General features: G+C 48.5%; 1 protein-coding gene across 1 annotated transcript in view; it reads left to right on the top strand.

Annotated features, from left to right (window-relative positions):
- The window catches only part of ECHDC2 (enoyl-CoA hydratase domain containing 2), a 190342-nt gene extending 165607 nt beyond the window's left edge, over window positions 1-24735 (top strand). Inside the window, exon 10 of the mRNA XM_069642179.1 lies at window positions 24322-24735. Coding sequence (XP_069498280.1) covers window positions 24322-24399 — 78 coding nt within the window. The 3' untranslated portion in view covers window positions 24400-24735. The remainder of the gene's footprint in view (window positions 1-24321) is intronic.
- Window positions 24736-26697: the final 1962 nt, after the last annotated feature.

The raw sequence follows: 26697 nt of genomic DNA, 5'->3' as shown, positions 1-26697 counted from the left end.
CCATGCACTTACTCAATCAGAATTCTCCCTGGACCTAGTATGAAGGCAACCTCATCTGTCTCCTCCCCATCCCCCTACTTGTTCCCCCCCCCAACAGCACTATCTGAAATGGCGTCAGGCCTAGTACGATAGTCGCATGTTTTGTTCCTCCCCTCCCTTTCTGCACCCCTCTCCCTCCCCTTGTTTTTCTCCGGCTCTACCAGAAATGTCGTCAGGCCTAGTATGGTAGTCGCCTGTCTGTTTCCATTTCCTTCCCACTCTCCCCCTCCCTTCTTTATCTATGTATTGGCTCTTGCCCTATCTGAAATGTCATCAGGCCGAGTACGATAGTTAGTTTCACATCCTTACTGTTCATGGCCTGTAAGAATGTCATTGCTTTTTCCCTTGTTCCCTCCTTTGCCTTGAAGCGCTTTGAAACACATTGTGTAAAGGCGCTATATAAATAAACTAACCTATCATGTCATATGTTAGCCGCAAAGACATGTACAGTAGGTTTTAGATGAGCATTTACCAGGCAGGGCCAGAACCTTGGAACCTTGTGTTGCCAATGGGGGTCTTACGACTACTAGCTTATCGTACGGTATCCTCGCAGTATCGAAGGACACCCACGGTTTTGGAAAGTTCAGATCACATTGACATCCCATATCATTTTGAAGGCCTGATTTTTTTTTTCTTCTTTTTTTTTAAACTCTTTATTTCTCATTTTCAACAAGTTACAATAAACAACAGAATTAACATCCTAGGTCATTGAATTGAAAAATACATAACAGTGGAAAACAACATAAAACAGAATTCCAAACCATAACTCTGTATTCCACCATATGAAACTTAGGACTAACCTAAAACAAAGCCAGATGTATCAAACAAATGACAACAAACAAGTAAGACCACACAAAACAACCACATAGACAACACAAACCCCTCCCCATATATTAATGCTAATAGACCAATGCACTCCACTCCAGAACATAATCTAGCATCATCCATAAAGGTCAATAAAGCTCCCCCACATTTCCTCATAAAGGGTTTCCTTGTTTTGTTTACAATACATCGTTTTCTCAAGTCTGGATAAAATTCTAACATCTAAAATCCATTCCTCCACCATTGGCTTCTTCTGTGTCTTCCAGACCCTCAACACCTGTTTAGCCGCCACCAACAGAACTTTGATTGCACCACACAATATCACCCAACTCACATCCCGTCCACCACTATACAATAATAAGATGACCGCTAAGGGAGTGCGTGGATAAACAATGTCCCAAATTTGATCGACCCCATCAATAACCTCCCTCCAAAAACTCACCACTCTTTCACAATACCATAACATATGTATCAAAGTACCTTGTTCTTTCCCACAACCCCAACAACGATCATCACCAACTAATCCCAATTTACACATACGAACTGGGGTCCAATATATTCTGCCCAATATCCTTTGATGTATATAGCATAATTGCAAATCCACTTTGGCAGTTGTCGGCGCACTCCAAATCTTTTCCCATTCTCTTGGCGTAAATTCTCTGCCCAACTCCTCTGTCCATGACATCCTCAGCTTGTCCCATGAATCTAACCATTGTCCATCAGGTTGCATAATCTGCATAAAAGTAGACACTTTTTGGAGTCCAATTTCCAAAATATTAAAATTCTCTGGTTTCTTCAAAAATGGAGCGCCCAACATGTCTCTCCGTTCTGATAGAGTTACCAAAATATCATACCTTCTTAATTCCCTGTTCCTTAACCCAAATTTCTCAACTAAACTTGCAAAAGGTACTACCCCTGCAGCACTCCACACATCACCAATAGTAAAAACACCCCTCTGGACCCAACTTTTCCAATTCAGTACCTTATTATTAAACTGCAGACCAGGATTATGCCAAAGGGAAGCCTCTTCATAAAGATATAGACCTTGTCCGGTACCCGCTATCCATGACGACAAAGCTTCTTTAGTAGCCAAAACCGACTTCAAACACTGCACCTTCTTAGGCAACTTTCCAAAAGAAAACAAACATTTTAATATCATAGGGCAAAAACCGTTGTATCTCAATTTGTACCCACCACAGCACCTTGTTTAGAACTTCACCAGTGTAATCAGACACTTTCTTTAACAAAAAACCACTACCATAATTTTTCAACACCGGGTACCCAAAACCCCCATCTTTAACTTTCCGGACCATAATATACCGGGGAATCTTGGCCCTCTTCCCAAATCCCCACAAAAAATTCTGAAATAATCTGTCTCTACGTGCAAACGCTCCCTTTTGTAAAATGCACAGGCAAAGATTGAACAACATACAGAACCTTTGGCAGCAACATCATTTTAATAGCATTAATTTTACCCCAAAGAGTTAGATTGACACCTCCCCATCTCATAATATCCCGCCTAAGAACCTCAATAATTTTATCCACATTATAATTTACCAGCTTTCTAAAATCTTGAGTAATATAGATACCCAAATATTTCACACTAGAATATTCCCATTTACAATGCCACCCCAGCAGATGCTCACATCCATGCGAAGCCCTCACCGGAAATACCACCATTTTATCCCAATTGATCCGATACCCAGATAGCCTACCCACTTCCTCAAAGACCTCCTTCAATACATGACCCCCTACAACAGGATCATCCAAGATGACCACAACATCATCCGCATAAGCCAAAGCTTTGATTTCCACATCTCCAACAGCAAACCCTCGGATACACCTCATCTGACGTATATATGCTAACAAGGGCTCCAATACCAAATTAAATAACAGTGGGGACAAAGTGGAAACCATTCCCATCAAACAGCATTTCAATGTCTTCATTCTTTTTTTGCTCAACATAATGTGAATAAGATCACATTAACATTTAAACGCTGTCAATAAAATGAAAAATGTATAAAAGGTTAATGATATTTTGAATACAATAATGTTTAGTTCTAGTTTTATTTTGCATGTAAAGCAGGGGGGCACACCATTTGAAACATAGCAGCATCCCTTGAAATTACAGAATAATTCACTTGACTTTTTCCACGTCAAAAGAACTATTTCTGTAGCCCAGGCCATTTTTGATATGCAGTTCTGTGTCTTATAAAGAATGATGTGATTATTGATGGAATGCAATGCGGATTTTAAATTTGTCGGGTATAATTCCATACTTCTATGAAACTGCAGAAGTACATAAAGGAGACCCACCTGGTCTTAGTCGGTAAACACATCCCATTCTTCCCATATCACAGTAGGGGCAATAGAACTTCTTTTTCAGCTCACAGCCAGAGTACAAGGTGTGTTTAACACTGCACAACAGCTCTTTCCAAAATGCCAACCCCTCTTAAGAGATTGGTGAATGTGCAGTCTAATTTATACACCTATGTTACACCCATCCATTACCCCACAAAACATCAACACATTTCTGTGCATGTTTGCAGTGGTGGAAATTCCTACACCAGAATCTGCCATTATCCCTGCGAGTGCTCTGGCACACAATGTAAGAAAAGGCTCCTGTGATTGTCTTCAATTTAGGCCTGAATTACCATTAATGATTTAAGTATGTCTACAGTCCTAAGCAGACACTTTGAAAGTAGACCACTATTCACATAGTTATTTTTAGATATATCTAGGACAGCTCCGTGGAACTGTTTGGAGGTGCTTGGCACCAGGCTTGATTTTTTTTCTCGTTGATAGAGAAGCCCAATTCGAAGAGGAGGTCAATTGTTCTTTGTATGTTGGATCTGCAAATTGCTGGGGTCTCCCCCGTGATGAGCCAGTCGTCCAGGTAAGGGTACACTGGGATTGCCTCCCTGCGTAGGTGTGCCGCCGCCAGTACCTTGGTGAATACCCTTGGAGCCGAGGCTATGCCGAAGGGCAGCACCTTAAACTGGTAGTGCTGACTGTCCACCTTGAAGCGCAAGATTCTTCTGTGCGCTGTGAACAGGGAAATATGAAAATAGGCAGCTTTCTTGTCCAATGTTGCCTTGTAATCCCCCCTTTTTAGGAGGGGGATTACCTCTTGGAGAGTAGTCATGCCAAATTTTTGGGGCTTGACATACTTGTTTGCAGGGTGTAAGTCTAATACTGGGCGCATTGTCAAATCTTTTTTTGGCACAAGGAAGTAAGTTGAATAAATACCCTTGTTTACCTGGTTGCCCGGGACAAGTTCTATCGCGTCCTTTGCGAGAAGATTGACGATTTCCACGAGGAGGATCTTTTGGTGTTCCAAAGAATGTATCTTTTTGTCGTGGAGGGTGGTTGCGGGGGCGCTCCAGCAGTTCGATGCAGTATCCTGCGGGCACTGTGGACAGCACCCATCTGTGCGATGTGATGCCTTCCCATGCTTGGGTGAAGTTGGAAATGCGCCCCCCTACTGGGGATGCGTCGGAAGGGACCCTTAGCGGAACGTCACTGTTTTGCGGGAGGCGTACCGCCTCTGCCTAGGCTGCCTCTCCCTTTACCATGGTCCCTCTTGTTACCTCTGCCGTAACTTTGGGTAGACTGTTGGTTGTTACTCCACGATGTACACTGCCCCTGTGTGTAATTGGAGCCCCTCTGGGAATTTTGGCCGTGTAAGCGACGAGAATTACTATTCCCTCTTTGGTTCGTGGGCTTATTGGTCAATTGTCCCAGGGACTTTAGGGTATCGTACTCGTCCTTGGCGGTCTTGAGCGCCTTATCTACCGCTTTGCCAAACAAGACATTCGGTTCCACCGGCATGTCGATAAGGGTAGCCTGGGTCTCGGGTTTAAACCCCGACTGTCTTAGCCAAGCGTGCCTCTTAATGACAGTGCTCTCTGCGATGAACCGGCCTGCATTATCTGCGGGGTCAAAGGACGTCTTTAGAATGCACCCGGACACGGCTCTACCCTCCGACGCGATCTGGGCTAACTGGCCCTTTAGTGGTTCTGGTGCGGAGTCAATGAACTGCTCCCACTGGTGGCAATTATAGCTTGCCAGCAAAGTGGTGGAATTGGCGATTCTCGCTTGGTAAGCGGAAGTGGAGGCCACTTTCCTTCCTAACCCATAAATCTCCTTGCTCTCCTTGTCTGGGGGAGCTTCAGATGCTGATAGAGGTGTCCCCGCTCTTTTTCTGGTGTTAGTGACTACCAACAAGTCGGGTTTGAGTTGGCCACTTATGTAAAGTGGTTCCGACTGGGCGGCCCTGAACATCTTTTCAATTCTGGGGTTTACAGCCCTGGTGAGATTAGGGGTGAGGAGGGAAGGATCAATCCTGCGTTGGATGGATTTCAGAATAGGAATGACTTGGGCAATGGGTTTCTTGACCCCCATGATCTCCTCTGCAAAGTCCCTTTCTACTTGCGCCCCTTGGGTGTCTATGTGGAAGTGCTCTGCAGCTCTCGCCAAGACCTCATTTAGAGTGGGCTGGTTATCTACTGGAGAGTCAGTAACCTGTGGTTCATTACGAACCGGAGAGTCTATATTGTAGACTTCTGCTTCATCTTCCTCCTCCCCATCTTGGCCCTCGTCATCTCCATAATAATTGACTCCTGTTTGGTTGACCAATATTTCTATGTCTGGATCCTCCCCATATTGCTGGTAAGGTTGGATGTAGTAAGGGTCTGAAATAAGGCCCTGAGTTGGAGTCTCAAACCGAGGTCTCTTATTAGAAGGCTGAGGGCCCCTAGATCCTGAAGGAGTAGCGTTGTCAGGGGTAGTCTGATAATTGAGAAAATGTTGTGGTTTTTTTTCGTTTGTGTTTAGAGACAGGGACAGGGGTCTTGGATCGATCCTTATCTTTAGACTTGTGTCTGTCCTTGTGTACCTGGGGTGCAGAAGTTGAGTGTGATGACTTTTTCTGCTGTTTATCCCATTCCCCTTGAGTAGAAGAGTGTTTTCCTGATGTTTTGACCTTCTCTGAACCTTTCGACGCCTGGCGTCGAGATTCGGGGGTGTGTAAGGTACTCTCTGAATCTTTCGAGTGTTCACGTCGACTTTCGGAGGCAGACAAGGAACGGTCTGCCGGCGCTGACTCTAAGCGTGCAGCTTGGGGGTGGAGGTCAGATTTGTCATCTGACGAATATACCTCCATGGCTTTGGGGAGCGAGGCACTCTTGGCAACTGTGTACGGTTGCCGTGTGTTGTGCGGTGATCTCGACCTGGAACGCCCAGAGGACACTGATTCTGTGGACCACTCTCTATGTGCCTCTTTCTTTAGTGTGTTTAGGTGTAGTAGTTTGGGTAGCGCTCGTGTCGCCGGGTGTGGTCCCCATAACTGCCCCGCCGGTCAATCCTCTGAGGTCGGGGACTAGCGCTTGGGTGTCTTTCGAAGCCCCTGTGACCTCGCTGTCCGAAAGTGTGGCGTTGCTGCCATCACTGAAGGCACCCACCGCTTCCATGGCCTCGAGCTGCCTGGCGTGGTGGGCCCAACGTTTAGTTTAGTCGCGTTGTCCTTAAGTGTTTTCGCCTCGAACAGGCTATACGCTCTGCAGTTAGCTTCGGGGTGGTCCCTAGGCAAGCAGAGATTACAGGTGGCCCGTATGTCAACCCAAGGGTACTTGCGGTTGCACTTGAGGCAAAATTTAAATCAAGTACTCTCCATATGTCACCTTATGGCAGCAAGCTAGTGTATGTAGGAAATAATAGCGAGTGTGAGTATGTTTCCACCCCCCACTCTCCCTACTTGTAGAGCAGAGGCCTTCCGAGGCCTGGGCCGAGACCACAGGCCTTCCGAGGCCCAAAGTCCGTTGTGCAGTCTCAACGGTTGTTTGTTCTTCGGACCTGCGTCGATCTTCGGATCTCGACGTGGGAGTGAAAGAACGGGGAAATAAATATGATTTTTAAGATTTTTAGCAAATGGCTGAAAGCCAGGGAACTCTGCAACAATGCTTCCGACAAGTATGGCGGAAAAAAACAATCTGAGTGTCCTACACGCGTGAGGGGTCATGGGTACAGTGGACGTCACACTAGGGATAGTATTACTGGCCCTATGTAGATGCCCATTTTCGAGTTTCGAAAAACAAACTGTAATACTCCACAGCTTCCACTAGATGTCGGCCTATGCACAGCATGTGAATCTAAGCAGATACAAGCATCAGAAATACGATTACGGTGAGTAATGTATCCCATATATATATATTTATTGGTGCCCTACAAAGTGCAAGACATACACATATTACCTTGCAACCAAACATCCACCTGTAGAGCAAAGAGAAATCCATTACTAATAGAAGTTGGTTAGGTGCGAGTTAAGTCTTGATTACCGCATGAGGCAATCAGCAACAACAGTGAAAAATAGAGTGCTTGCATATTGGAAGGAATCTACAACTAAGACAATCTGGGCAGCAACGTCAGTGGAGGAGGCCGTCCACATCAGATGCGATGCTCGAGATGTTTGCCCCAGATATTGTGGAAGGGACTCCCTCGCTTTCGAGATGTAAATGTGACCATTTCCATAGTGGCCAGTTTCCCTGTTTCGACAAACCATTGGTCTATATTTTCCCAGTTGCAACACAAGCCCCTCTTCCTTGTCTCCAGATCCTTCTTTACCACGTCGCTGGGCTAGGCCCTAGTTGCAAGCAGTGACATGTGGTTGAATAGAATTGTTTTCTATTGGTAGTACCCAGGACTGGTCCATTATTTGGCAAATGAGCTGCCGGCCTGCGGTGATTGGGCATCACAACACTAGTAGATGGGGCATGCTTTCCTCTGTACTTTCTTTTTTTTTTTACATTTCCAACACTTGTCAGAGTCACTTAGTATTGTATTGTTCATCGTCACTGTTACCCAGTAAGCCTCAAAACACATTTCGTGCCAATTCTGTCAGTCATATTGGCCTTAACTTTGGAGACATGTCTGAAAATCCTTTTCGCAGCCTTCGTGAAAAGTCCTCTTCTCTTGCCTAGGTGTGCATCCCAGTAATTGAAGCATTTTACAGACCAGGGCTTGATGTCTGGGCAAAGCTGCTGATGAATACTCTTGGTGGAGGGGCACATTTCATTGGTGGTGAGCCTCGACAACAGATTAAGACTTCCAAATCCTTTGCCAGACTCCACTGCTGATGTCCAATTGTGCATTCCTGAGTCATAGAGTGGGACCAACTTCACCTAGTCGAAGATCAAATTCATTGCTCAATTTTGAAGGATTTCAGTGAGCTGTTTTATTATAATTGTTGCTTTTTTCCTTCTTTTTGTTGGTTTCAGAGCTAAGCAACAGTCAATGGCTGATCTAGGTCAGTCCTGTTCTCATTCTTCCATCGACATTTAGGATGGACTAGTACAGATGGGTGTCGAGTGGCGAGTAATTGGAAACTATGATATAAATGATGAAGTGGAATGGCACCTATGCCTATGAAATCTTTTCTCCTGTCCTGAATATCTAGTCGGGCTGCCCACTCTTTTAATATAGGTGGTATTAATTAAACCAAATGCAAGTGAGACACAACTTTCTAATCTTGTCATGATGCCTACCTCCAAGGAGCCAGGTCCGACCCAGCAACCCCAGAGGCAGGCATCATTTCTCCCAGGGGAGTGCCAGCGGGCCCAAGCTGGGACCCTTTGGACGCAGTCCTGGCGCCTTAGGCGCCAGGCTCATGTTGGACCTCTGTCCTGGCGCCTTAGGCGCCAGGCTCATAAAGCTAGACATGTGTTCAAGTGTTTTACTGTGCACTTACCTGATGCAGACCATGCTGCCACATCCAGCCCCTCTTGAGGCCTGAATGGAACTACTTTACCTGTGGGACTACTTTCCACCTGGGTGTGGTCGGGGAAGGATACATACCTGATCGGAGGAAGGATACACACTTGGAACTTCTTCCAAAGCTATTTAAACCACACCCGATCAGCAACTCACGCTTCGCGTTGTTCTGCTCCTCGCAGCTGGACGCTCACCGTGTCAGCTCCTGCATCTGGACTTCAGCCACGCCTGTCGGCATCCTGGGTCACCTGCAAAGGGAGACAAGAGACCTTACCAGCTAAATCTGCACCACGGAAACATCACACCTACGATCCTGAAAAGGAAGACATCATTTTTAAAAACATTTCGTTATGATCGCTGCAGCACTGCATTTCACTCACCTTTCCTGGGTGCCTCCATCTTCAGCAGCGATCATCCGGATACACAGCCACTTCCCAGGGCCTAGAGAAAAAGACAAGAATAAGAGGTGAGAGAAGGAAGGGAATAAGACTTACCTGTTGGGTCATTCCCATTTCATTTCGGGTCTTGCCGCTTCCAGGTATTTTCCGGACCCCGGCCCCTATGGGGAAAAAAGACAAAGACATTGAATGAGCGTATGCAAAGACAGTTCCCGAGCGCTCATTCAGAACTAACCTGCCATTTACTGGAACTGGAACTGCACGTTTCACTTCGGGTCGGCGCCATATCTCCGGCATTCCGAACCCCGGCCCCTATGGGGAAAAAAGACATAAGCATTAGCGCTTGCTGCAAAAAGACAATGAACATTATTATTAAGCTTGGACTTTTGAACTTGCAACAGAACTTTTACAGAGCCTTACCTGAATAGTCAAGCTTACCTGAACTCCCATCAATTCTCAATCCAGTGAAGTAACTGGGTTTCAACGCGCCCCTGCATCAGAAGCAGGATGGAGAGCTCATCCTTCCTGACCCTAAGGTGAGACTTCACAGGGAATCGTGGAAGGGTATCGTGGAGGGTTGGAAGAGAGTGGGAGGCTTAAGCATAGCTCAGTCAGAAGGTAATACTCCCTTTTCACGCACAGGGGAATATTCCTGCGAGCCGGAGAAGCCAGAGTAGAGGGCCCTTCCTGTCCATCTTCAGAGTCCTGCGCTTCACCATTGAAGAAGCATCGGCACTCGAAGCCAGACCTGCGCCTCCGTGGGAATCGGGTGAGCGTTACAGAACGCGAAGCCTACCCACAATTCCCATCCGGGCGCTATGGAGACTTCCGAGACTGACCAGCTGGCCCAGCTTTTGGGGGAATTACGGGCAGAGGTGCACTCAGCCCGCCAGGAGACTAACGCTCTCAAAAGAGAACTGATCTTATCCAAGGAAAGAACAGATGACCTAGCCAAAAGGTTATTACAGGCCCAGGCAGGGCACACTCCTTTAGCTAATTCCGGAGACATTTCCACATCAATGGGTTTGAGTAACCCGGTACAAATTAATCTACCTGGACACATGCTTTTGGCCCCGCCTGAACGTTTTGCGGGGGATCCCAAGAAATATGCCGTCTTTATGAACCAATGTCGTTTACACTTTCTATGCAGACCCGGAGCCTTCCCTAACGACCAGACCAAGGTAGCCTTTATACTATCTTACCTCAGTGGCAGTGCTGCCGATTGGTCTATTCCATTGGTAAATCAGGATGATCCTATTCTCCAGAATGTTCAGGGCTTCCAGGCCAGCATAGAAAGATTGTTCGCTCGACACTCTCAAGGACAGGCCCTTGATAACGAACTGCTATCCTTACGACAAGGTAATCCGGATCTTCTGTCCTACATAGCCACCTTTAACAGACTGGTTGTGGAAACTGGATGGCCAGAAAGCAAAAGGATCACATTGTTTCATCGAGGCCTGCGCGGAGAGCTTAAGGATGTTCTAGCTCAGATAGTAAACCCACCCCAGGTCTGCGCAGACTACATTGACTTGGTGGTTCAACTTGATCACAGACTTCAAAATAGAAAAGCAGATCGGTTCAAGTATGAAAACCGAGCACCGATCAAAACCCACGCTAACTCCAAGAGTACCGACGTATCTGAACCTATGCAAATCGGTGGTGTTAAAGGACCATTAACGCAGAAAGAACGAGAGAGAAGGCGGCAAATGCAACTTAGTCTGTATTGCAGGACTTCTGGTCACTTTCTTCGAAATTGTCCAGTTAAACCACTTAAGAAGGTGGTTGGAGCTACTGATAACGAATTAGTGACACCTGGAAACGACCTAGCTCGGCAAGCGTAGGGGTCCGCTTGCCGAGCTTGAAAACTAACTCTTTGACCTCGCATTTTGTCATGCCAATGGTGCTCGTGGACCCAAAACAGCCTCAGCAGTTGCATGCTATAAAAGCATACATCGACAGTGGAGCTATTGGAAATTACATAGACCGTGAATTGGCTTCCAGGATTAAGCTTCCTCTCCGCCCGAAAGTAACCCAAGATGTCATTACTACAGTAGATGGAACCGAAATAGCCTCAGGGCCTGTAACGCATTCCACTGTTGAAGTGACACTGGTGGGTCAGGATGGACATCGGGAAGCAATCGTGTTTGATGTGATCAAGGCCCCACAATTTCAAGTAATTCCTGGAATTCCTTGGTTAGAAACACATAATCCCAGAATTGACTGACGAGCAAAGAAGATAAGTTTTCCTGATTGTGAACCAACTTGTTATCCAAGAAATCCAGCTATGGGTCTAGCCCCAGCAACTTCCACCCCTGTACAGCTACCATCAGAATACCAAGAATTCCAAGACGTTTTTCAGAAAGAACACGCTAACACATTACCTCCCCATCGGTCTTATGATTGCCAAATCGATCTGGTACCCAATGCTCAACTACCTTGTAGTAGGATTTATGCTCTTACGGAACCTGAGAACCTGCATTTGCGTCAGTATTTAGATCAGTACCTAGCCAATGGTTTTATTCGCCCGTCCAAGTCTCCTGTCTCTTCAGCTCTGTTCTTCGTGCCAAAAGAAGAAGGCGACCTTAGAATGTGTATAGACTATCGCACCCTAAATCAAATGACGATTAAGAATCGTTATCCTCTGCCCTTGATCCCTGAGCTTATCGACCAGGTGAAAGACGCTTGTGTGTACACCAAGTTACATCTCCGAGGAGCTTATCACCTGGTTCGCATAAAAGAAGGCGACAAATGGAAGACTGCATTCCGCATCAAATTTGGGCTCTTCGAATATCAGGTGATGCCCTTCGGTTTGTGCAATGCACCTGCCGCCTTTCAGAACTTTATGAATGATGTTCTTCGGGAACTTATCGATGTCTGTGTCATTGTTTACATTGACGACATCCTGGTGTACTCTTCTTCAGAATCTGATCACAGAAAACATGTTAGGGCAGTTCTTGAGAAACTGCGCCAGCACAGACTATTTGCAAAACTCGAAAAATGCGTTTTTCATACCACAGAAGTTGAGTTTCTCGGATTCATCCTGACACCTCAAGGAGTCCGAATGGACTCGCGAAAGGTGGACGCCATCCTCAAATGGCCATCTCCAAGCTCGGTGAAGGGAGTTCAGAGCATGCTCGGCTTTGCCAATTTCTATCGAAGATTCATCCCGGAATTTTCCCGAACAGTCCTACCCATCACCGCTCTCCTAAAGAAAAACAAACGCTTCGAATGGACTCTTGAGGCCGAACGAGCCTTCCAGGACCTGAAAACCAAATTCACCTCTTCACCTGTATTGAAGCACCCGCACCCAGATCTCCCGTACATAGTGGAAACCGATGCATCCAGTTCGGCCATGGGATCTGTCCTGTCGCAAAGAGACCCAAAAACTAACCAACTACACCCAGTGGCCTTTTGGTCCAGAAAATTTTCTCCTCCTGAAATCAACTACGCAATTACCGATAAAGAGTTACTGGCCATCAAATCTGCTTTCAAGGCTTGGCGTCACTACCTTCTCGGGGCAAGACACACCATCACCGTAATTACAGACCACAGAAACTTACAGTATTTAAAGACGGCCAAAGCTCAATCTTTACGACAACTCCGATGGGCTCTATTCTTTGCAGAATTTGATTTTGTAATTACCTATCGCCCTGGCTGCAAGAATGGAAAAGCGGACGCCTTATCCCGGATTGGCATGGAAGAACCTAATTCGAGCTTAGAACCTGTGCCCATCATACCTGAGCAAAGAATCTTAGGCTTAACTTCATTGCAAACTATTGAGGATATCCAAACGCAAGTAAAACAACTTCTAGACTCTTCAACCTTACTGGAATGGAGTCAAAAGGGTCCTCATTACACCGTTAAGGATGACTTGCCCTACTTCCAGGAGCGGTTGTTTCTGTCAAGTAAAGAATTGCAAGAACTTGTTATTGCCCATCATCATGAATCTTTAATGGAAGAACACCCTGGTATCGCTAAAACGGAGGAAAAAATCAAACGCCACTTCTGGTGGCCTTCTTGGAGAAAAGACATAAAGTCTTTTGTACTGTCTTGTGGAATTTGCGCCCAAAACAAGGCTCAAAAGAAAAGGCCAGCCGGCCTACTTCAACCCTTGGATATTCCACCGGCACCATGGCACACCCTGTCAATGGACTTTATAACAGATCTGCCTCCTTGTGCTGGTTACAACACAATCCTTGTGATTGTGGACCTATTCTCCAAAATGGCCCACTTTATCCCTTTAAAGGGTTTGCCTTCAGCTTCCACCTTGGCCAAGGAATTCCTGGAGAATATAGTTCGCATACATGGTTTCCCTTCCATATTAGTCTCGGATCGTGGAAGTCAATTTATCTCACATTTTTGGAAGAAGTGTTGCCAACTAGCACAAATAGATGTGCGGTTGTCCACCAGCCACCACCCCCAGACCGACGGACAAACCAAGAGAACCAATCAGACTCTCGAGCAATATCTTCGGTGCATGTTACACCAATCAGAGTTAAATTGGAAAGACATCCTTTGGATCGCAGAATATGCATACAACAATTCAGTGCATTCTGGAACCGGACAAACCCCCTTTTATACTTTGTATGGTCACCATCCTCGGACCTCTGACCTAGATCCACCTCTGACCCTGGAAATGACCGCAGTAAATCATCTGCATTCCACAATAACCCGAGCCTTCAAAGAAGCTGCAACTCATTTACAGCAAGCCAAGAAAAAGTAGAAAGAAAACGCTGATTTGCACCGAAGTAAAACTCCTCCTTACCAAGTAGGAGACCAGATATGGCTAGCAACTAAACATTTACCCCTCAAGGGCCCGCAAACCTTCAATCCCAGATTCATAGGACCTTATCCCATCAAAGCTATAATCAACCCAGTGGCCTTTAAACTGGATCTACCGTCCAACATGCGTATTCATCCAGTTTTTCATGCATCACTTTTGAAGCCAGTGCCACCAGGAGCCCGATTGTCCAAGCCTCCAGATCCAGTTCAAATTGAAGGGGAATTAGAATTCGAAGTTAAAGACATTTTAGACTCCAAGGTGGTAAAGTCGAAACTCTTCTATCTTGTTGACTGGAAGGGATATGGACCTCAGGAGAGATCGTGGGAGCCTAGTAACCATGTCCACGCACCTCGATTAGTACAAAGGTTTCACCGGAGATTTCCGAACAAGCCCAAACCCCCGGAGGGAAGAACCTTGGGAGGGGCCTTGAGGGGGGGTACTGTCATGATGCCTACCTCCAAGGAGCCAGGTCCGACTCAGCAACCCCAGAGGCAGGCATCATTTCCCCCAGTGGAGTGCCATCGGGCCCAAGCTGGGCCCCTTTGGACGCAGTCCTGGCGCCTTAGGCGCCAGGCTCATGTTGGACCTCTGTCCTGGCGCCTTAGGCGCCAGGCTCATAAAGCTAGACATGTGTTCAAGTGTTTTACTGTGCACTTACCTGATGCAGACCATGCTGCCACATCCAGGCCCTCTTGAGGCCTGAATGGAACTACTTTACCTTCGGGACTACTTTCCACCCGGGTGTGGTCGGGGAAGGATACATACCTGATCGGAGGAAGGATACACACTTGGAACTTCTTCCAAAGCTATTTAAACCGCACCCGATCAGCAACTCACGCTTCGCGTTGTTCTGCTCCTCGCAGCTGGACGCTCACCGTGACAGCTCCTGCATCTGGACTTCAGCCACGCCTGTCAGCATCCTGGGTCACCTGCAAAGGGAGACAAGAGACCTTACCAGCTAAATCTGCACCACAGAGACATCACACCGACGATCCTGAAAAGGAAGACATCATTTTTAAAAGCATTTCGTTACGATTGCTGCAGCGCTGCATTTCACTCACCTTTCCTGGGTGCCTCCATCTTCAGCAGCGATCATCCGGATACACAGCCACTTCCCAGAGCCTAGAGAAAAAGACAAGAATAAGAGGTGAGAGAAGGAAGGGAATAAGACTTACCTGTTGGGCCATTCCCATTTCATTTCGGGTCTTGCCGCTTCCAGGCATTTTCTGGACCCCGGCCCCTATGGGGAAAAAAGACAAAGACATTGAATGAGCGTATGCAAAGACAGTTCCCGAGCGCTCATCCAGAACTAACCTGCCATTTACTGGAACTGCACGTTTCACTTCGGGTCGGCGCCATATCTCCGGCATTCCGAACCCCGGCCCCTAAGGGGAAAAAAGACATAAGCATTAGCGCTTGCTGCAAAAAGACAAGGAACATTATTATTAAGCTTGGACTTTTGAACTTGCAACAGAACTTTTACAGAGCCTTACCTGAATAGTCAAGCTTACCTGAACTCCCATCAATTCTCAATACAGTGAAGTAACTGGGTTTCAACGCGCCCCTGCATCAGAAGCAGGATGGAGAGCTCATCCTTCCTGACCCTAAGGTGAGACTTCACAGGGAATCGTGGAAGGGTATCGTGGAGGGTTGGAAGAGAGTGGGAGGCTTAAGCATAACTCAGTCAGTAGGTAATACTCCATTTTCACGCACAGGGGAATATTCCTGCGAGCCGGAGAAGCCAGAGTAGAGGGCCCTTCCTGTCCATCTTCAGAGTCCTGCGCTTCACCATTGAAGAAGCATCAGCACTCGAAGCCAGACCTGCGCCTCCGTGGGAATCAGGTGAGCGTTACAAATCTCAAGGGCCCTGACCACTTAAATATGCTAAACACTTTTAAAAAAAAATGAGTCATTGCCCTGTAATTTCATTTCGAGGGAATTGGGTCCTCCGACGTATTCCATATCTATGACATGTAATCACCACAGCTGTGCTGCTTCGGAAACTTTTTTCGGCGTCTGCGTCGATGACGTTGATGCGCCGTCGTCGAAGACCTCCTCCGACGTCCGACGTCATCCGATGTGATAAGTAGGACGCACAACGCCCGTAGCCTCAGTTCCGTTTTTTCCGCGAACGTGTTGCTTCGTGAATCTCGGTTAACGCCTCGACTCTTTGGATTTCTGTTCTTCTCGGTTCTTCGAACCTGTTCGTTTTTGTGAAAATCCTTCGTGTGAAGATGTCTTCGACCCCGCGTCCGGGCTTCAAGAAGTGCGGGGAGTGTGGGTCCAAGATGTCGGTGACGGGGAGGCCCACGACACGGATGACTGTATCGACTGCCAGTCACTCACGTCCAAAGCCTTACGCGAACGTAAGAAGTTGTCGGTAGGTCGGGTGTCCAAGCCCCGGAAGTCGAGTCTGCGGGGCTTTCGACGGATGATTCGAGAGGTGACTCTCCGCGTCATCGTCGGAAGTCTCGTGGGTCTCCTTCTAGGAGTCGGTCTCGCCACTCCTCAACCTCTTCGAGGCATTCTCGGAAGCGCCGACACCGGTCGTCTTCCAGGTCCTCTTCGGAGGACTCTGCCCGGCACGTCGCTTACCCTACCAGCCATGCGACGCCGGAGGAATGGGCTTCCTTTGGGAAGAAAATGCTGGCGATTCTCGAGTCGCAGGGTACTGAGCCGTCCGCGCCCCCGAGTGGGGTCGGTCGTGAGCGGTCGAGAGACACCGCTCGCAAGAGTGGTCGGCACGAGTCACGGGAGAGGTCCCGTTCGGACAAGGAGACTCGTTCTCGACGTACCCGTTCCAGGTCCCGGTCCTCGACGCGTTCGAGACCGTGTGCACCTGTGAGGTCTTCGAGGAAGACGTCGACGTCTGAGGCATCGAGGGCGTCGACAGGCTTTCTCGAGGCTCCGGCTTCGAGGAAGTCGTCGAAGCCGTCGACGCTCAGGTCGTCGAAGGACACGCTCGGGGCTCCGGCTTCGAGGGCTGTGTCGACGCCGCCGATGCTGGCGGCGCTGCATCTGACGTCGACGCCGATTTCCTTGACGCCGATCCTCTCGGCGCCGATGCCTGTTCTCTCGACGCCGGCGCCGATTCGCTCGACGCCATCGACGCCTTTCGTGTCGGAGGTACCCCGTCTCACGGGGGAACCCCCTAGGAAGGCTCTGGTTAAGTGCAAGCACTCTCGGGTGCCTTCTTTTCGCCACCTGGAATATATTTCAGAGGCGGATGAGGATTCTGATGGCCTGGTTCCTAGTCAGGTTCCAGATGAAATTGTATCGGGCCATAGTCAGTTTGACGATTTGAGGCAGTCACTGCATGATGCCAGTGGACTGGACACCTCTCCGGAGGTGGAGTTTTGTAGGCCTGAGCCTGGCTCTCATGCCGATTCCTCGTACCGGCGCCTTATGGCTAGGGTTTCTGAGTACTTGGGATGGTCTGCTCCCCCAGATGATCTAACGGACATCCTTGATGTTGGTCCCCCAACTGACCCGGTACTGCCGTTCCATATGGCTTTACAGAGAAGGGTGGCGGCGGCTTGGACTGCTCCGGAGAGTCTCCCGGCGGTGGGCAGATCCTTGTCGCGAAAATACCGTCCAGCCAGTAGCGACCCCTGCTACTTGACCAGGCACCCCACTCCGGAGAGTTTGGTGGTGCAGGCGGCCACGGCCCCGGCAAAGCAGGCGTCGTACCCGACCATCCCTCCTGATGGGGACGACAAACGTTTTGATGGCTGGGCGAAGAAAGTGTTTTCTTCTGGTGGTATGGCGCTTCAGGCGGCCAACTCCATTTGTGCCTTGTCTCGTTTCTCACACACTCTGTGGAACTGTGTTGCGTTAGCGGCTGAACATATTCCCGAAGGGGACGAACGGGATGGTTTCCTTGCTATGGTCCAGGATGGTAAGGATGCCATGTGTGAGTCTGTTCAGTCGGGTTTGGATTTAGCTGAATGTGGCAGTAGGTCCATGGCGGCGAGCACCGTTATACGCAGGTTTGCGTGGTTGCGGAAGTCGGGGTTTGCTCCTGATGTGCAGTCCCGGCTCCTCAACATGCCGTTTGACGGTGAACACCTTTTTGGCAGCAAGACTGACGAGAGCCTTGAGAGGTTGCAGACCTCAAAAGCTGCAGCGAAGTCGTTGGGCGCTGCTGTTCGCCAACCTCCGCCTTTTCGTCCTAGGAGACAGCAGTGGAGGGGTGGTTCCTTTCGCTATTACTCGTCCTTCAGTAAAGCGAGAGGAGCTGGCAGTCAAAGAGGCCAACGCAGGGGTACCAGAGGTGGATGACAGGGTACCCGTGGTGCCAAGGCCGCTCGGGCAGTTGCCTCTTTGCCCTCAGGTAACGCCGCAGCCGCTCCCACTCAGTCATGAGGCCATGTCCCATGGTTCGCCGGTTGGGGGAAGGCTGGCGCAGCATCTTGTAGAGTGGCAAGCCATTACTTCAGATGTGTGGGTTCTGGAGATCATAACCCACGGCTACTGTCTTCCCTTTCGGCACAGGCCTCGCGACAATCCACCGGGGAACCTCTCTTTGCAGAGTCCGGATCCGCTCCTTGCGCAGGAAATTCAAGCCCTGCTGGAGAAAGGCGCCATAGAACTGGTGCCTGTAGCGGAGAGGAACAAGGGATGGTATTCCCCTTATTTTTTTATTTCGTTTTTGATTTTGAAGAAAGACGGGGGATTGAGACCCATCTTGGACTTGCGCTGTTTGAACAAACTCCTCAGGAAGGACAAGTTCAAGATGGTCTCTCTCTCTCAAGTCCTCCAGGCCCTTCAGCTTCAGGACTGGTTGGTGTCACTCGACCTCAAGGATGCTTACTTCCATGTGCCGATCCATCCCAAGCACAAGAAGTACCTGAGGTTCGCGGTTGGCGACTCGCACTTTCAGTTTCGGGTCCTGCCGTTCGGATTGACCTCTGCCCCGAGGGTTTTCACCAAGCTCATGGTGGTGGTGGCAGCGCATCTCAGGCAAGGGGGGATTCACGTCTACCCCTACCTGGACGATTGGTTGATCAGGGGGAGCTCTCCCGAGCAAGTCCTGGATCATCTGTCCGTCACCTGCCACTCCCTTCACAGGCTGGGCTTTTCCCTCAATTTAAAGAAGTCCCATTTGACGCCAACACAGCGGCTCCAGTACATCGGAGCAGTGCTCGACACTTCCCTGGGGCAGTGTTTTCCTCCCCAGGTGAGGGCTCTTCACATTCAGCAGATGGTGCACAAGTTTCAGCATGCCCAGACGCTCCCAGTTTTCGAGTTCTTGAGGTTGCTCAGCCTCATGGCATCCTGCATTCTTCTGGTGCCAGAGGCTTGCCTGCGGATGAGATCTTTGCAGTGGGCACTCAAGACGCAATGGTCGCAGTCCTCCGGCAGGATGTCGGACCCGGTTCAGGAGCCGCCCTCGGTCGCCCGGGACCTTCTGTGGTGGGCCGTCGAAGGCAACTTGATGAAGGGGGATCCATTTTGGCTTCCCTGGCCGGAGGTGACGATCGTGACGGATGCATCCCTCACGGGATGGGGAGCTCATGCCAACGGGCTGACAGTCAGCGGTCGTTGGTCTCCGTCGGAGTCCAGACTCCATATCAATCTGTTGGAGCTGAGGGCCGTCAGGCTAGCCCTGAAGGCTTTTCTGCCGACTGTGCGAGGAAAGAATGCCCTGATCCTGACGGACAACACAGTGGCCATGCACCACCTCAACAAAAAGGGGGGGGCAGGGTCACTTCCTCTGTGCAGGGAGGCGATGCAGCACGAGTTCTGGGCCATCCAGCAGGAAGTTTCGATCTCGGCAGTTCATCTGGCCGGAGACGAAAACGTGACGGCGGACGCTCTGAGCAGGCAGAGCGCGATCTCTCACGAGTGGAAGTTGGCTCAGGAGATTCTCCTGGAGATCTTCGCCCTTTGGGGGACCCCTCAAGTGGATCTCTTCGCCTCCAGTGTAAACCGGAAGTGCGAAAGGTTTTGCTCGCGGGTATTTCCTCCAAATGGAGCCTTAGGAGACGCGTTCATGGTGGAGTGGTCATTCCCGCTGCTGTACGCATTTCCTCCAGTCCCCGTCATCCCGCAAGTGCTGCGGAGGTTACGGAAGTTCGGTTCCCGGATGATCCTCATTGCTCCGGCGTGGGCTCGGAGGACGTGGCACCCGGACCTTCTCGACTTGTCCATCTGCCCTCCACGTCGTCTTCCCTACTGAGACTATCTGCTCTCACGGGAGGGGGGTCAGGTTCTCCATCCAGAGTTCAGATCCCTCAACCTTCACGCTTGGCTTCTGAAAGGTTGAGGTATAAGGATTGGGACCTCCCTGAAGACGTTATGGAGGTGTTGCTTTCGGCCCGAAGGCCAGAAACTAAGTCTCTGTACCGTTGCCATTGGCGTAAGTTCTGCGACTGGTGCAGAGTTCAGAATGTGGATCCTTTTGCATGTGACATCCCCATGGTTCTGTCCTTTTTACTTTCTTTGGCCCACAGGGGCTTGCAAGTGGGTACCATTAAAGGTTACCTGGCGGCACTGTCTATCTTTAAGCGCTCGTCTGAAGAGTGTTCTTACTTTAAAATCCCTTTAATTTCACAGTTTCTGAAAGGGCTCACTAATGTGTTCCCTGCGTCACCTTTCCTGGTGCCCGGTTGGGATTTAAACCTTGTTCTTAAGTTTCTTATGGGTGCTCCGTTTGAGCCTTTACATTCTTGGCCTTTGAGGCTGTTAACTCTGAAAACTGTGTTTTTAGTTGCGGTTACTTCCGCTCGCAGAGTGAGTGAGTTACAGGCACTTTCAGTTAAGCCACCCTTCACTGTATTTCACAAGGACAGGGTTGTCCTTAGAGTGCGTCCTTCTTTTCTTCCGAAGGTACTGACGGAATTTCATTTGGCCCAGAAGGTTGTTCTTCCGGCATTCTATCCTCCTCCGCATCCTGGTAAGGAAGAGGAGAGGCTCCATAGGCTTGATCCTAGGAGAGCTTTAAGCTTTTATGTTTCACGCATGTCCCGGGTCAGAGTGGACGATCAACTCTTTATTGGTTACGCTAGAAAGTGTTTGGGGCAAGCTGTGACGAAACAGACTTTGTCTCGCTGGATTATTTTGGCCATCTCGGAGTGTTACCGCTTGCCGGGTAAGGACCCACCGGCTGGCTTGCGGGCCCATTCTACCAGGGGTATGGCTGCATCTACTGCCCTGCAGAGGGGTGTTCCCATTCGCAACATCTGTGATGCAGCCACCTGGGCATCAGTACATACATTTGTACGTCACTATTCCCTCGATTCCATCCGAGGACAGGATCTGGCCTTTGGCAAGGCGGTCCTTTGGTCTGCTATTTGATTGGCTATTCTAAATTTTGATTCTAAATTCTTTCCCTCCTCCTTGCTCTGGTACTGCTTTGGGAGTCTGTCATAGATAAGGAATACGTCGGAGGACCCAATCCGCTCGAAGAACAAGTTACTTTCTTACCTGGTAACGTTCTTTCGATGGGATGGTCCAACGACGTATTCCATATCGCTCCCGCCCTGCCTTCCCCGCTGCAGAATTTCTTTTGCGATTGCAGCTTACGTTCCGCAAGGCTTTGTGTCTGACTGGCAGTTGACTAATGTCACACGTTCTGGGGGTAAAAACTACAACTGAGGCTATGGGCGTTGTGCGTCCTACTTATCACATCGGATGACGTCGGACGTCGGAGGAGGTCCTCGACGACGGCGCATCGACGCAGGACGCAGACGCCGAAAAATGTTTCTGAAGCAGCACAGCTGTGGTGATTACATGTCATAGATATGGAATACGTCGTCGGACCATCCCATCGAAAGAACGTTACCAGGTAAGAAAGTAACTTGTTATTGGTGACTCTAAATAAAAATATTGTTGTGCAATTGACAGACTCCAACATCGGTTTCACACCTCCATGTGCCTTTTCAAGACTTCCATCAAGGTGAAATCATATTGCCTGGATTCTTTCCATAGTTTCCATAAACTTTTGTTAATGAGAAACCTATCTCTCCCTATTCTAAGATGGGGTTCCCTGCCTCAACTAAAACACCAAGATATCGGTCAGGATGCCCATGGAATCAAGAGTTCACTGTTCTGTGTCAAAACCCTACTTCTATCCCTTACACTTGTAACTAAACTAAAGAGATAGTGGATCTTCTTGGTCGGAATGGCTCCCTTCTTATGAACAATGGCTCCCAGTTCCACTTGTTGGGTAGGAACTTTGCCTGAGGGAGTGGCTCCCTTCCCCAGGTCCCAATCCCTTTTCGAGGTACCAAACAAAGTTCCAGGTTGAAATGTCAAATAAGCGGCAAAGTTCTTAGTTCAACTCAAAAGGGTAGAATTCCACCGCAAAGATCAGCATTTCTTATTGCACAATGTTATTTCTTCACTATTGGGTTCCTGGAGAATGCCTCCCTTCTCCAGGCCTCTTGCACTCAGTGATTTCACAATACTAGGGGAATAGCTCCCTTGCCCTGGCCTGATCTCAGACATTCTTTGCAGTTCACAATACCATGGTGAGCGTCTTCCTTCCACTGGTCTGTTTATAGTTCTGGCACCATTCACAATGCTAGGGGGAATGACTCTCCTCCTCCCACCCCTGGCCTCTTCACAATTTCAACACAGTTCACACTACCCGGGGGAATTACTTCCTTTCCCTGGTCTCTTTACATTTTCGACACAGTTCACAATACCAGGGGGAATGACTGCCTTCCTCTGGTCTTTCTCTGACTTTGTTTCAGAGTTCACACAGCCAGAAAAATGTCTCCCTTTCCCTGGCCTGGAACAACTTAGTTTACTAACCTGTCAATGGTCTGCTTTCATTAGCTTTAATCTTCTCATCAGTCCCTTCCAATAAGACTGTGATGAGGAAGAGGTCCTTCACCTTCCCCTTGGTTTTCGCTCAATTCGGGTAGGGTCTCTAAACCGACCCGTTCTGGTTCTCTCTTCTATCTGGGTTTTCCCACCTGTTCCAGACTGAGGTTGTTGGCTCTCTGTGGCCCCTCTGTACTTGCCACAACTCTCTTGAGTCCCCAACACGTGGTCCGCAAGGGTTTCTGGTTTGTCCTGATCGTCTAACAGCCAATGGGTCCCTGTGGCTTCCGTGGACCTGTTCTATGCTGCGGCTGCTCTGCAGCCTCTGTCTTCTTCCCGGTCGTTCAGTTCTCTTTCCCAGCACATCCCCGGCTTTAAAAACGCGTGGTGCTACCGTCCACCAGACTGCTGTTCTGTCCCTCGTTCTTGAACTGGGTTTGGACCTCTCAGCTCCCTCTCCTGTGTCCCGGTCTGCTTCCTTTTCCTTCGCTGTACCACGTACGCAATCGCAGCTCCTCCAGGGAGGGCAAGACAAGTTGGTAAGTCCCTCTTTGGTTTTTATTGGAGAAGTCCACAAAAAGCTAGACTGCTCCATCATGTTCTTGTTGGTGATCGTCATTTTCTGTGCCTCCTCCTCGTCCCAGTCCTTGCGCATGATGGTCTATATGAGAGTAGTCTCTACTCTTCCCCCCCCATCTCAGTACTAATGAGAGGGGTAGACTGACATACATACATAGAGGTAAATGAAAAGGAACTGGGTCTAAGGGAGAATTATTAGGGTTTGGGTGAGGGTCAAAATACAGCGTTCTCCCGCTGTCTCCTGCCTGTGTCCCAGAGGGGGAATCCCTCCCCAGGAGATGCTCCCACTGAGTACCACCCTGTGCTGTGGTACCAGACAGTAATAGCTGTGCAACAATCAGGAATTGTCCTAGCTCACTAATGTCATTAACTTGGGCTGGCAGGCCTTTACTTGTTTGGTGCCTCCACCCATGAATTTATCTCCAAAGTACTTGAAACATGTTATCCAAGAGTTAAGGATGTGTTAAAAAAACATGAAGAGTCTCCTATTTGCAATTAAGTAAGAGCTTGATTATAATAAACCCGATCCGGCCTGCAATGAGGGCCTTAACAATGGCTCCCGCTGCCATTACAACCCGATCCGGCCCACCAGAAGGGTTTATTGCTATTAGCACCCCAGGTTTTCAATCCAAAAACCTGATGTGCTGACCTCAATATATTTTGTTTGCAGCTTCCTGTTCATTCAAATAAAATACTTGCCTAAGATGGCCACCGTAGAGATGGAAACCTGAGCTCCATTTCCATGGTGCCCAAAGACGCAGCTCGGTATCGGTGGTGCCGCTGCCGAAGGAATCTAGTATGTGAAGTAGGGAGGTGGGGAAGGAAGAAGCCAGAGACCGCGGAGGGTAAGGGTAGATGGCATGCGGGTGAGCAGCCTTTACGTTGCTCGGAACGTGGGCTTGGATCGTGGATTCAACCTGTGATCCAAACAACCGGATTGGCTGGCTCCTCTGCCCAAGTGCAGAAAACCCGGAAGGGCTCACTCGCCTGGATTGTGACAGGTAGCGTTGCCCATATGGTGAATAAAGGTTGGCTTGTTCTCATGATGAAGCGCACAAAAGTTACCTTATTTTAAAGGTTTTAAATTTTAGGTGGTTTAAAATATAATTCACTCAACCATATAACTGCTTCTATTTGATCATGTTTTCCTTTCAAATACAGGTTATTCCTACCAAAGACCGGTTGGAAGGAATGGCGGCCTTTGCAGAAAAACGACTTCCTCAATTTACGGGAGAATAACAGAATGCAAATCCAGCTGTCCCAAAGTGCAGCCGTGCCCTGCAGATGCTTCCAACAGCCTTGGTGCCGGTCCGCTACAAGACCTGTATAGTCTAAGAGCCTTTATTCAAAACACTTATTTTATAGGACTACGAATTTCTTTTTCAGTCAAGACACCCCCTTTACGGATGGCTTTTTAATATACAAAATGGACTAGCGATTAACTTTGTGTAGCCCTAACCAGCCGAATTAGAATGATGGTCTATATTTTTGATCCATTACTTTGATGATTCCGAAGCAACTTGTTTTGGTACGACAAAATTATAATTTGTATATAAATAACAAATGCAGTATTGATCAGTTGTTATGTCTTCCTTGAAAACATTGTGTGTTTCTGTTTGTGGTATTCACAAAGTCTGCGTGTAGTTCATTGATCATGGACTTTAAAAAAAAAAAAATTAAAATGAAAAATTTGCAAAAATGTACACTCCTTTGAGTTCTGGAAAAAACACATTCCTTGCTAGATCAGTTCCCTAGAGGGGTTTCCGCTGAACCCAAAGTTCAGAGGGAAAAGCTCTTTTTTCTGGGATTTCTGCCATGAGTGATGTGTGTGTAGTGCATGGGGAGATAAAGATGCGAAAAGACTCGCGAGAAGTGGCGGCTATGTACAGTGTGGAAATGACATCACAATATGGCGGCTGAAAGTCCTATTTATATGGAGAATTTGCGCTCCATGGGGGATTTGGAGGGCAGGAGCAAGCACTGCGCATGTCCACTGGGGGATTTTCAGCAGACTTCCGTACTGCTGTGTTACAGCCAGCTTGGCGAACAGGCACGAATCGGCAATAACGGAGCGCTGCTCTTGCTTTAACGCACAGTGCCATATTTTTATTTCCTACGTTTAAAAAAAACTGGTGACGATGGCGTAGGAACAAACTTGCCTTGCAGGTTTAAAATGCAAAGGATTGCTGTGGGGGAGCTACTTCCCCAATATTTCAATGACAAAGACAATAACCACAATATAAATGTTTGAATGTATCCCGAAGCAGTCCACCTGAGAGCGCTGTTACATTACGGTGACTACTGGTGTTAAATGTTAAATGTTAAAGATATTTGTACCGCGCACCGTCACCAACGGAATTGGTCCCCAGGCGCTCAGGCGGATCTGCAAACGATAAAGGTGGGATGGGGTAGTAGGTTGAAGAAGGGAGTAGGATAGTGCGAGAAGTGGTGTGCTGTTGGCAGCTTCAACTCGGTATACACCGGGTGCTGAGCTTTGGTGCAGGTATCGGATTGGAGTCAGTCCACGTGTGCTGTTGTTCCGGTTTATGTGTTGTTGCAGTGTTGTGAAGTGCGTGCGGTTTGTTGTGCGAGAGATGGTTGTGTGAGTTTTTGAGTGAGATAAGTATGCAGAGTTTGAGCTTATTGGTTAGTGGGTTACCTGACCTTTACCAATGCTAGTACTCGCGGTTCTGGGGAGAGTGGCACTTGTTGGCCCTCGCATTCCCATCTAGGCGCGGCGCAGGCCAATGATTGGGGCTCCATACTGGTGTGATCATGCCAACATTCACACTTTTATCTGGTCGCGGCGCAGGCTAGTGTTTAGAGATCGGTCCAGGAGTGGGCAAGCTAGCGTTCACAACTCCATCCGAACGCCATGCAGGTTGGTGTTCACGGCTTTGATTGTGGCATAAGCTAGCATTCACGTTTCCTAGGCGCGGACGTGTTATCCTTCGAACAGTCCTATCCACATGCGACGCAGGCCAACGTCTATCTAGATGCGTCTGCCAGTCTGGCTGTGTTCGTCCGGTGCGTAAGAGTGGGAGAGTGAAGGTCTAGGTTTCGTCTGGGTCTAGTTAGGTGGTCAGTCTAGTTAGGTGGTCTTTCCTCTTGGTTTCTTTCTATCAGGGCTATTTTTCGTGGCATGGAAACATTAGAGAAAGAGCTCACCATGGTAAAACTTTGTCTTTGAAACCCAAGAAGAATGTACAAATCCCGTTTTGGTATTGCACAGAACTGATTTAACACCCATAAAAACCAGCTACGGTCATCACCCCCCTAGCCCCGCTCCCTTTTGGTAGCCATAAAATACACAGGTGCTTCGTAACCTCATGCTGAGACCAACAGACAATGGTCGTCATGAGACGCTGTGGGCATTTACTTGGAATATTGGGAGTTGCAGCTGAAAGCATATCCCTTTCTGTTGCACTAGTGTGAAAGGCATTTTTACAAGAGATCAGAAACTGTGCACAAATGCGCTATCGGAGTCGGGCAGAGTCGGTTTAGCAAGCCCTGTGCACGATTGAAAGATATTTTAGT

The sequence above is a fragment of the Ambystoma mexicanum genome, chromosome 1q, assembly GCF_040938575.1.
Source record: "Ambystoma mexicanum isolate Mex_15411 chromosome 1q, UKY_AmexF1_1, whole genome shotgun sequence".
NCBI lineage: Eukaryota > Metazoa > Chordata > Amphibia > Caudata > Ambystomatidae > Ambystoma > Ambystoma mexicanum.
Note: the sequence above shows the minus strand (reverse complement) of the source record. Positions and strands in the feature narration are given on the sequence as shown.